The sequence below is a fragment of the Sus scrofa genome, chromosome 1 (genome assembly GCF_054392235.1).
Source record: "Sus scrofa isolate SSC_HxYL_T2T_F1_AM1 chromosome 1, Sscrofa_HxYL_maternal_Yorkshire_Landrace_v2.0, whole genome shotgun sequence".
Lineage (NCBI taxonomy): Eukaryota > Metazoa > Chordata > Mammalia > Artiodactyla > Suidae > Sus > Sus scrofa.
Genome location: NC_139383.1, coordinates 124,842,235 through 124,854,765, shown reverse-complemented (window position 1 = coordinate 124,854,765; position 12,531 = coordinate 124,842,235). Strand labels below are relative to the sequence as shown.

The 12,531-nt window shown below is 35.2% G+C and overlaps 2 protein-coding genes across 5 annotated transcripts in view; one reads left to right on the top strand and one right to left on the bottom strand.

The window, feature by feature from the left end:
* The window catches only part of TEX9 (testis expressed 9), an 81,165-nt gene extending 77,934 nt beyond the window's left edge, over positions 1 to 3,231 (top strand). For all 3 annotated transcript variants that reach the window (XM_013992952.3, XM_013992953.3, NM_001244599.1), the window contains 2 exon segments: positions 2,158 to 2,292; positions 2,931 to 3,231. In XM_013992952.3, the coding sequence (XP_013848406.1) occupies positions 2,158 to 2,292; positions 2,931 to 3,008 (213 nt within the window). In that variant the 3' untranslated portion in view covers positions 3,009 to 3,231.
* Positions 2,061 to 12,531, bottom strand: part of MNS1 (meiosis specific nuclear structural 1) — a 55,952-nt gene continuing 45,481 nt past the window's right edge. For both annotated transcript variants that reach the window (XM_013992959.3, XM_084969524.1), the window contains 3 exons: positions 8,015 to 8,272; positions 5,283 to 5,408; positions 2,061 to 3,882 (listed from right to left, as the gene is read on the bottom strand). In XM_013992959.3, coding sequence (XP_013848413.2) covers positions 3,808 to 3,882; positions 5,283 to 5,408; positions 8,015 to 8,272 — 459 coding nt within the window. In that variant the 3' untranslated portion in view covers positions 2,061 to 3,807. The remainder of the gene's footprint in view (positions 3,883 to 5,282; positions 5,409 to 8,014; positions 8,273 to 12,531) is intronic.

The window sequence follows — 12,531 nt, the reverse complement described above, 5'->3', positions numbered from 1 at the left end:
ATAATCTCTTCATCATTGGTCCTCATGGTTTTGCAGACCCCTTGCAGCTTCATGGATACTAGTCAGGTTCATTATCACTGAACCACAATGGGAACTTGCCCAATTTTTTTTTTTTTTTTTTGAGGCTTAGCTGATTTACAGTATTAATTTCAGGTGTACAGCATAGTGATTAAAAATTTTTATGAACTATAAAGTTATTTTAAAATAACTGTCTGTATTCCCTGTTCTGTACAATATACCTCTGTAGCTTATTTTATAATAGTACCTCATACATCTAAATTCCCTATTTTATAACCCCCTTCCCTCTGTCTGCTGGCACAGTGTCTCATTGTTGGTACCAGCCTTCTGGTGGGTGGATTGAGTCCTGGCATAGCAGACTGCAGGGCTGTGTTGATGCTGGGCTGGTGTCTGCCGACTGATGCATGGAGCTGGAGCCCAGGGTCTCTGGCTCCAAAGCCCTGGGGATCCCAGGACAAGTGCCTGTGCACTTGTGAGTGGGAGGGTCTTGGGCCCTTTGATGGGCAAGGCCATGTTCCAGGATGTCTGTAGGCTCATAGGATTTTAAAGTAACCTGCTTGCTGGTGGTGGTTGGGCGGTGTCCCCACCCAGCTAGTTGCTTGGCCTGAGGCTTCCCCAAAGTACTGGTGCTAACAGGCTGGTGGGTGGGGCCATGTCCAGATGCTAATAAGCTAGAAGAGGAGTCTGAAATAGTGCTTCCCAGCACCAGTGTCCACCTGGTAGAATGGGTTCACAAAAATGGCTGCTGCCAATGTCTGTGTCCCTAGGATAAGCTTCAGTGGCTTCTTGCCTCTTAGGGATCAGCAGGTGTGTCTGACCCTGGCTCCTTTCAAAAACCACTACTGCTTCCATGACTTCTGGAGCATGTGAGATTTTGTGTGCACTCTGTAAGAGTGGAATTTCTATTTCCCATACCCCTCTGGGTCTCCTGAAAGTAAGCCCCATTGGCCTTCAAAGCCAGATCTTCTGCGGGCTTTTCTACCCTGTACAGGATCCCCCAGGCTGAGTCCAGTGTGAGGCTTAGATCCACTGCTCCTTGGGAAGAACCTCTGTAATTGTAATTATCCTCCCATCTGTGGGTCACCCATTCTGGGGTATTGGTCTTGACACATGGCACCGCTGCTCCTCCTACTTATCTTGTGGTTCCTTCTTTAGAGAAGATCTTTTCTGTTAGAATACTCTGTAAGTAGTTTTAATTTTGGTATACCCATGGTGGGAGGTAAACTCAGGGTCTTTCTACTCTGCCATCTTAGCAAAAAATCAAAGTCATCCCCCATTATCTTTTAAAGAGAATTTTTAAAGAAAAACTCTACTAATACCACATTTCTATTTCTGATACTTTTTTTTCTTTTTTATGTGTGAATATATAGTTTCCTTCTGATACCATTTTCCTTTGGCATGAAAGACTTATTTTTAACATTTTTTCCAAGTACAAGATCTTCCTGAACTTTATATAACTTCTACTAACCTATCTTAAAGTTCACTGGCTCTTTTTCTCCATTGTCCAAGTTGCTGCAGAGCTCATCTTACTTTTACCAGGATTACAGACTTGGTAATCTATAATTTCCATAGGCAGTGGCTGAATTTTTTGCTCAGTTCTTTGCCTTTTATGGTTCCTAGGAGTCTCACCATGCAAATACTATTTAAATGTCTGCCATGTATTTGAGGGAACTATGTGGGAAGATTTTGATGATCTCCTACCTTAAAATTTCTACCATCATAGCAGCCCTGCAGTATAATTCCTCAGCCCAGTAAGACTGCTGCTTTTTGCTTTAAATCTATCCCCTGTGAACCCATGAACTGAAAGGTGCTCTCAGAAGCAAGCTGAAGATGGATCTTCAACTAGTATGCTTCTGTTCTTTCAAGGATCATAACCACCTCCAATTTCTATTTACTACTGATTACTCACTTCTGCCCTCAAATGTAAATTACTTTGGCATTATTAGAAATTTAGCATTATTAGAAATTAGTTAAAATGTTTAAAACCTTTTTAAAAATGCTTCAGGTATGAGCATCATTAAAAGTTATAAAAATTATAGTAATTTAATAATGCAAAAACTAAATAGTTTTTATTGCTGATGTGATCATTTTTTCCATCAAAGTACTGTAAAGAATACATAGAATTTTTTTCTTTTGCAGGATATAGCAAATGAAGAACACAAAAAAATCGAAGTGTTAAAATCAGAAAACAAGAAGCTAGAAAAGCAAAAAGGAGAATTAATGATAGGGTTCAAGAAACAATTAAAATTAATTGATGTTTTAAAAAGGCAGAAGGTGAGTTTATCCTAAAAAACAAAGTTAAAATAAATAATAGATATTATATTTGGACATTTCTACTTAGATATTATATTTGGACATTTCTACTAAGATAAAGTTGAAATACTAACTAAATAAGTATGTTTTTTATTTTGACATGCTTAGTCATAAAAATTTATCTACACTTAGATGAAGATGAATTAGTAATGTGGAAATATGACTTACATACAGTACAGATACTCCCTAACTAAAGAAAATATCATATATAAAAGTAACTATTATCTTCAGGGATCAGTTTACCTCTTTAAACCTTGAAGAGTGAAAACTGATTCCAAACCATCACTATAGGAGTTACCTAGCGGTAAGAGGACTCAATCCATGGTTCTGCCACTGTCTTTTTTGTAGAGGTTACAAATCATAACATTATTAAATTGTTCTCTCAACAGATTGATACAATACTACTAGTGGACAAAGGCTTTTAGAGGTTGACCACTGTATGTAATAACTACTTTAAGTATCATGCTTATTGGAATTAACATTACACATTCTTACAACGAAACTTATAATCTGATAGCATATTACACATTTCACAAATTTCCTGGTTCTGGGGTCTACTCTTATACCAAATTAGACGATGCTATGTTTTTAAAACACAGATGCATATTGAAGCTGCCAGGATGCTGTCTTTCACCGAAGAGGAATTCATGAAGGCACTTGAATGGGGAAATGGATAAGTGATTGACTTTTTAACCTAAAGTGCATGGTATATAAAGTGCAAAACATACTCTTTAACTTAAGTCATAATAGTTTGAATTGCCTTTATAGGTAATGAAGATATTCAATAACAAAATCAAAATAATTCCAAATTCCCTATTTAGATTTGGGGATATAAAGTTGATAGCTAATTATCAGAAAATAGAAATATTTTGTAAAATAAAGCAATAGGAATCTAACTAACTTTTGATTCTGTTGTCTTTCTTATGACCTTCTAGCATTTTTTTCAACTGCACTGAATATTTAGCTCTAGTTTATAAATGACGTTTATCTGAGACAAAACCAGTACTTTGAAATTCCTCACTCCTTACTTTTCTCTCTCCTATAGTAGACAGAAAAAGATTTTTCCTGGCCAAGTCAGGGCGGTTAAGTTCCTAAACACAAACATAGGTAGAAGTGGACTGGAGAAGTTAGTCTTCTGAGTTTGGCCTATGATATATTTATCTATATATTGAGTGTGGTATAGCACTCACATCTTCAAATTACCATACAAAAACAATAGTGTAATAAAAAGCAATTAACTTTGCAATTAATTCTGCAGTTTAAAAATATTCAGTAATTTAGTTTTTTCAGAAAACAAATGTTTTCTTACAGATAAAATTGTTTATAAATGATGAAATACAGATGTTTTAGAAAATCCAAAGACAGTGGGTTCCTGTGCTCACTGAACTGTAAAACAAAAGTTACACTGACATCTAGTGGTAACATACAAATAAGAATCCAGATTTTACCAAATGATATCACTTATGTTCACAGATTTCACTCCTTTTTCTGATATGCTTTTCTGAATTCTTCACCAAGCATATCAATATCATCCACTTTTTTGAATACTCCCTACAAGAAAAATATTTTGTGGGTTACTTTGAATGCCAGAATATTTCACTAAATGTTTGTAAGACTAACAGATAAACAGATCTGAAATTTGTCTTCAAAATAATGAAATCTATTTTATATACTTATGAACTTTTTTCCCTGAAATTATGACTTTATAAACATATATACTGAATATTCTTAGAATGACCTGATTTCCTGATTTATCAGATCCTGTGTTAAAACTTGTCATAAAAATCTGGGCTCTTCTGCTTTATTTACTACAAGTACTACTTACTGCCTTGATGGGCTGAATGGGAATTAATTTAACCCATACTGTACTCTCTACCATTGTTTTGAAAGAACCCTACAGTATGATATGAAGGAGGTCAGGGTGAAGAGACAAAGCTTTGCCAGATCATGCATGGCACTGGCTCCTGCCTCAGTTCTGTGTCTAATCAGCAAACATTCATTCTTGCAGGAAAGAATCCAGGTTTGGAGTTAAGCCAACTAATTGTAATCCCTTTAACATAAAATTAAACATTAACTTATTATCTAAAGAACCCAAAGAATAATTTAGATCATTTGGAGCCATTAGGATCTAAGGGATAAAATCATTTTAGTTTTACTGTCAGGCTCTCGTGTTCCTACAGTTATTCTGCTACACAAATATCTAAATCCCAAGACTTGGCCTGAATTTATAGTCTATTTTATTAAATTTATCAATTCCATATGGCATTTGTCATTAATACATCATTTAGTATTCACTAATCCTAATTAATTAGACTCTAAATTCCTAGGTAATAATTACATTTCTCTTCTTACTTTGCACTGGACTAAACAAAATATACTCTTGATTCTTTTGATTGAATAAAGTATCAAATGGCATAATTTGTATATCTGAAGGATGGAAATTTTATTTACAGGAGTCCAGATGTTTATGTGGCCTGTGAAACTCAGTTGTTATTTTTATAGTCATAATGTCTTTCAGATATACATGAAAATTTGTCATCTTCTGGAAGTGCTTTTAAAAACCAAGGTTACCTAGTTAAAATGTAACCTCTTATTACAAAGCAGGTCTGGCTCTCAGACTCAGTTCAAGTATGTATCTGTTACTAGTATTACCTATTACATGGTTTTCCTGTATAACGAGCTTTGGTATACAGAGGATCAAAATTGCTTTAGTTTGAGATCTCCTACACTAAAGGAGGAGAAAGAACATTTAAAATTTCAATTCAGAATTCCAACTCATACTGAAACTATGCCAAGATAAGTTCTCTCATTTTGGAAATACTCAATTACTATTCCACATGCCACTGCTGCTTTGTAACTACAAGAAGTGAGTGAAACCCAGGCCCTCTGAAATCCTAATACCATGATTTCCCCCCCCACTATTAGGGGTTATGAATTAAATCTCAGCTTACTTTAGGGAGATATCCTAGTAGTTTTGTAGCATGTTCTTTAAGAAGTTTTAGTCTTTCTTCTTCAATAATTTCATTAACACATCCTTGTCTTCTTTGCTGCAACTGCCATTCCTCCAGTTCACGTTGCTAGAGATGTAAATGAAATTTTTTTCTTGTCACAAAACAATCTTTTAAGAATTTGTCAAAAGTACTTTTGCAGTAAATTAGGTAAAACTGATAGATGTGAGATAATATATATATGTTACATTATATACACACACACAGTCATATTTTCATGACAGTCTCTTCATTACCATAGAAAAAAGGTTCAAAGAAGTCATTTCCTAATTAACTCAACAACTATTTATTGAGTGCCTCCAGGATTTTTCAACTTGCATGTTTGATTTCAAACTCAATATGACAAACTCAAAACGCCAACTAAAAACATAACAGCACGCACTTGTATTCCTTGAGTGTCTCATATTTGAAATCTTGAGAGTTATTTTGACATCTTCCTTCCCTCTATCCTATATGGTCAAAAAAAATCATTACAAGTCTCATGTTATTTCTTTAAAATATTTAAACTTTTCCCTTTCTCTCTCCTTCCATTGCTCTGTTAACCTATTCATACGTCCTCATCACTTCACTCTTAAATTACTATCTCCTCCTATTAAAAATCACAATAAAACCAGTTTCTATCAATGCAAACTCCTCTACCTATCATTTAGATTTTTCCATGTGATACAATTCTGTATGCTGCCAACTTAGAATAGCCTTCCTCTGTCTTTTTATTCATCTTTTATGTATTTCCAGATAAACCACATAGTTTTGCCATAAATGTATTGCATAATTAGTAAATTATACACTACAACATTCTACAAATGTTTACACTGTACATTTAAGAAACATATTCTTGGAGCTCCCACTGTTGCACAATGGAATTGGTAGGCATCTTCAGAGTGCTTTGATCCCCAGCCTGGCACAGTGGGGTCATGGATCCAGCATTGCCATAGCTGTGGCTTAGGTCACAGCTGTACCTGGGATCTGATGCCTGGTCTGGGAGCTCCATATGCCACAAGGTGGCCAAAAAAGAAGAGAAAGAAAAGTATTCTCAGTAAAGTGTTAAATATAATTGAATCTTTTGGTTATCTGTGTCTTATTTTCTTCTGCTAGATTAGAAGCTACCACAATGAGCTTTTGTTTTGGTTCCCTCACCAACACTCAGCAGAATGCTTAACAGATCACTATCTGTTAGATTACAAGAATATCTTGGGGTTTCTTTTTGTCTTCCCATGCAGGAAAAGATCAGCATTGTGATATTAATTTATTAATCCCAGCTCTGCCACTTACTTGCTGTGAAATCTTAGACAACATATATAATCTTTCTATGCCTCAGTTTCCACATCTTTAGAATGGGGGTAGTAATGATACCTAACTCACAGGGTTCAAAGTTAAAAGTTATTACTTTGCTTGTTATGAGCATAGAATAGTAATGACATATGAAAATGCTCAATAAATGTTAATTATTTTTACCACTTGTAATTACTACTTAAAAATATTTATGATATGCCTAATCTATTTTTTTTCATATTTAGAGCTCATTAACTTTTCAAAACACTTATTATCTCATTTGGTTCTTAAAGTATTAATTCAATTTTATAAGTGAAACATAAATAGACAAATCATTGTGTCCAAAGTCACAGACCTAGTCCAGTCAGAACTACAGCTGCTGGCTTGTGTCACAGCCACAGCAACCCAGGATCTGAGCCGTGTCTGCAATCTATACCACAGCTCACAGCAATGATGGATCCCTGACCCACTGAGCAAGGCCAGGGATCAAACCCACATCCTCATGGATACTAGTTGGATTCATTTCTGCTGCGCCACAATGGGAACTCCCCCTCACCAACTCTTAAATCCACATTTCTAATTAAGAAATCTTACCCTGGGCCTCAGAATCATTGTGGACAAAATGGAACTATATTTCCCCTCAAAATCTGTTTTTCTTTATAGATACTCTTTCTGTAGGACATCACCACTCACTCACTGAAGACAAGTACATAATAGCATTATTTATTAGTAATAGCCTAGTTTTCTTCTCAACTCTCCAAGCCTAATTGGTCACCAACCCCCATCAATTCTATCTTCCTAACATCTCACAGATGGATCTTTCTCCATTCACATGGGCTTTCACCAGCTATCACTGGGATAACTGTAATAACTTCCTTAATGAGCTTCCTGTCTCCAGTCCTACCCCTCACATCTGTCCTTGAGTCATCTTTCAAAGTGCAGATATTATGTAGCTTTCTTAATCATTCAGTGGGGCCCCTTGGATAAAGTCCACCTTCTTTAAAATGGGAGCCAGGGCATACATGGTCTGTCTCCTCTCGGCCATACCAAGATGTCCAGATTGGTATCAATGCATGTATTTGACATATCTTTATAATCATTGTTTTTATGTATTTTTTCTCAACCAAAACCTCACAGATGACATGGACTTAGTCATATTTATGTTCTCAACACCACCTAATGTCTAACACATAGAAAGCATCAATAAATATTTTCTAGATGCATCAATTAACATTTAGTAAGAAAATTTATGTATCATATGATTAGTAAATGGATATATTACATCTAGCACATAAACAAATCTCAGTTACATGTTTAGTGGATAAAGAGATAAGCTGGTTGCTATTCAATGATAATTACCAAAATAAAAAAATAAAAAAAATGCCCAAAGTACTTTTTCTTACTTTGTCTGCAAGGAACTGGTTGCGACGCTCTTCAATAAGTTTTTCCACAGCCTTCTTGTGTTCCAGTTGCTTCATTCTTTGTTTCTGAGCATTCATTAATTCTATTCGATCATCCTCAGCATATTTCGCTAGCATAGCTTTTCGAAAGATCTCCTCTTCCTCTTTTGCAGCCTGTAGTACTAGTTCCTTCAAGGCCATTTGTTCCATAAAATTTTGCTTCAATTCCTTTTGCTTTCTCAATTTCTTTTCGGCTTCTTCCTAAATAACATTTCATATAAAGTTAATTCAGTAATTGTTTCTTTACATCAGTTTATAAAGATAGGGTAAGACAGATTGATTAAGCTTAGTGTTAAAATATGAAGTAAAACTGAAAAATTAAGCCTTTTCAGGGTAACACTTTGCCCCATCCTTTAAAAATGTTAAAGTACTTGTTACCTTTGGATTGTCTATTATTTTTTAATTTAATTTTACAGTGTTCTGTCAGTTTCTGTAGAGCAAAGGGACCCAATTATACATATACATACATTCTTTTTTTCACATCATCCTCCATCATTTTCCATCACAAGTGATCGGATATAGCTCCTTGGGCTATACAGCAGAATCTCATTGCTTATCCATTCCAAATGCAGTAGTTTGCCTCTACTAACCCCAAACTCCCAGTTCCTCCCACTCCCTCCTCCTCCCTCTTGGCAATCACAAAACTGTTCTCCATGTCCATAAGTTTGTTTCTTTTCTGTAGATAGGTTCATTTGTGCCATATGTTAGATTCCAGATATAAGTGATGTCAACATGGTGTTTGTCTTTATCCTTCTGACTTACTTCACTTAGTATGATAGTCTCTAGTTCCATCCATGTTGCTGCAAATAGCATTATTTTGTTCTTTTTTATGGCTGAGTAGTATTCCATTTTGTATATGTACCACATCCTCTTAATCCATTCATCATTATTATTATTTTAAATTTTAATATATATTTACCATCTTGTTTCTATAGTCAAAATTAATGCTAACTTTGAAAAGAGCTAATATAAAAATTTTTGCATATATGAGCTTATAAAATCTGTAGTCTGTATAATTCATACCAACTATGGATTATGCTGGAATCTTGCCTTAAACTTGGGCAGATCATTGATAAAAATTTTTCAGAAAAATAATCTAGCAATGTCAATCAGAAGTAATTCAGGGAAATTCAAATTTACTTAAAGCAGTTGAAGTCTTTTCCTACAAGTTTTAATGTTCCTAACATTTTGTTAGGGAAGATTTAAAAAAATATAAAGAATTTTGGAATTCCTGTCAGTGCAGTAGCAACAGATCCGACTAGGGACCATGAGGTTGCAGGTTTGATTCCTGGCCTCGCTCAGTGGGTTAAGGATCCGGTGTTGCCGTGAGCTGTGGTGTAGGTCACAAACGTGGCTCAGATCTGGTATTTACTGTGGCTCTGGTGTAGGCCAGCAGCAACAGCTCTGATTAGACCCCTAGCCTGGGAGCCTCCATATGCCACAGGTGCGGCCCTAAAAAGACAAAAAGACAAATAAATAAATAAATACATAATTTTATAGTGATCACCCTCACCCACTTTTCCTTTATCGTCTACCTATTCAATTACGACTGATGTAAAATTTTAAGTTATTTGCTAAACTAACCAGTTTTGCTCAATTCTAAAACAAGGTCCAGGTAGGCCAGTATCTTCAAGGTATACAAAATACCACCTTAGCAACACCTGTATGGCAAAAGTTTTTACTTTCAGATAATACAAACTATGAGGGATTTACCCCAGGCCATCAGGTGGCATATAGAACTTCCAGGAAAGCCAGGGACCCAAACTGCCATCCCACTGCTCAAGTCCATTATGATAACTCTGCTTAGGCTACTACCCCTAGTCTCATTTTGCTCACTTCCATCCTCACACTCTGAAGTGGGGGTGATGACTGATGGAGATAACCTAGGTCATATAAATATTCTAGCTAAAAGAAGAGAAATGTAGTTTTAACTTAATAGTTGTTAAAATAAAGATGAATGAATTTAAAATGGGGTAGGGAGTGGGTTTTAAATGAGCCAAACTATAGTATCAGTCACAGCAACTTTATTAAGTACTCAACCTCTTTTTCTTCATTTATCTTATCTAATCCCCTTTTCAAATCCTACCTCCTTCATAGTCTTCTCTTACCACTCTAACTCATACTTATCTCTCTTTTGGGGCTCTTAGACCATTTAATTTTCTACCATTTGGTTTTATCTATACACACGCTTCATCTCTTCACTAAAAATAGAGGGTGGGGGCAGGGAGGTAATCCCTCAGCTAACAGTGGACAGAAACTGAAGGATAAATGCTTCTTTGCCTGTCAGCCTTTGGGAAAGTCCTGAATGAATTCCTCACAAGGTTATGGCAGAAGTAAGCCCCAGCTGTCTGTAGTGGTAACCAGTTCAGTGATGCACCTGTGTGTTGGCTTTTCTTCCTTCCCTGTTTGCTTGCTCCTCACTGCCACTTCCTTTACCCCCTTGATAAAATACATACAAGTCCTTGTTTAAGGCTCTGCTTTCAGAGAACCCAGACTAAGAGGTCTCCAGAAAGTTTCCAAGCTAAGAGTAGTCTTAAAGCAAATTACTTCGGTCCTTTAGTGACTAACTATTCCTCAAACCATGTAATAGGTTTTAGAACATAAAAAAGATGGAAAATTATGCAGTTCATTTTATATAACAACATAATCCTGATCCAGACACATCAAGGAGTACATGAATACTTTTCCAACTGAAAAAATACAGTGTTTTGCCAAAGTTCCCTGGTTTTTGTTTGTTCTTGCCAGATGTCTTCATTGGATTAAACTAAAATTTGTATGGGGATGGGTGCCAGGAAATATCAACAGTTAGTTTGGTTCTAAATGTACTAAATTTCTGTGTGTAAAGTATAATAAGCTCTTGGAGGAATTCAAAGCTGACTGGCATAGTATCTTTGCCTTCAGTGAGGCTTTGACTTCTATGCAGTACATGGCAAATAAACACAAACTCTCTATTATAAAAACACTCTGTGCCTAACATCCCAGAGGAAAATAGGATATGCCCTCTATGAATTTATTTTTAGTGAAGAGATGAGGTGTGTATATATGGATAAAATCAAATGGTGGAAAATTAAATGGGAAGCAGGTATGCAAGGTTATCACTAGATAAGTAGAATATCAAATGAATCCCAGATACCACAAATAAAAGGTATAATCACTAAGGGAGGGATAACAGAATGAACATTTAATCTTCCATGTAACATTGCATTGAAATGCATAATTTTAAAAGGTGTAGGATTGCAAAAGAAAATTTCCTGGAATGATATAAAGGAAAAGGGTGTTTAAACACCACTAGAAATTAATGACAAATATTTTAACTTAATAACTGAAATTTTAAAAATACTCTTTTCAGTTATTACTGGTTGAAGAGGCTAGTTTAGAGGATGAGATTAAACCTATCAAAATCAGGAAATTAATTTTTAAATGAGAAATATGGGGAAAATATCTAGGAAATCAATATAATTAAGAAAAATAATATAAATTCAAGTTATGAGGCAAGACTATAGAAGTAATAACAATGCTAGTACAAACTAAAAATCAGGAGAACACATTAGCATTTACTAATCCAGTTGCTTAATATTGGGGAGAAAGATTTTACTCTGGAAAAACATAACCAAAAAAAAAGTAAAAACAAAATTTGAAGGAGAAGATTAGAAAAATAGTGAAAGGTCATTTAATTGTATACTAATAAAATGAAAATCTCAATGGCACAATTACTGAGTTAAAAATATGATTTTAAAAATGTAGAAAAATCAGAGAAAATAAGATTATTAAGGATATATCCTCCATCAAAAGACTTCTGGGCCCTGCCTCACCTCTGATGTCAGTGACAGCTGTGGGGAAATGCTGTGAAGGCTTAGACTGACTCTGCTGATAGCTTCCTAAAGTGTAGGGGTGTGTGGAAAAGAGTTTCTCAAAAAACTGAACACAGAATTATATATGACCCAGCAATACCACTGCCAGGTATATATTCAAAAGAATTTGAAAAAGATATTCAAACAAAAACCTGTACATAAATGTTCATAGCAGCAATATTCACAACAGTCAAAAAAAAGGTGGAAACAAACCCAATAGCCATCAACCATTGAATAGACAAACAAAATACTGTATATCCATACAATGGAATGTTATTCAGCCAAAAAAAGGAAATGAATTACTGATACATGCTACCAAGTGGATGAACCTCCAAAATATTATTCTAAGGGAAAAAAATCCCAGTACAAAAAGGTCACATATTACATAATCCCATTTATGTGATCTATCCAGAGTAGGCAACTCATAAAGACAGAAACCAGATTGGTCACCAGGGGCTAGGAGAGTACCCAAAGAGAAATAACTGCTTAATGCAAGGTATCCTTTTGGGATAATGAAAATGTTTTGTAACCAGATAGAGATGATGGCTGCAAAACATTGTGAATGTACTAAGTGCTGTGTCAGAATAGTCAATTTTATAAAATGTGAAT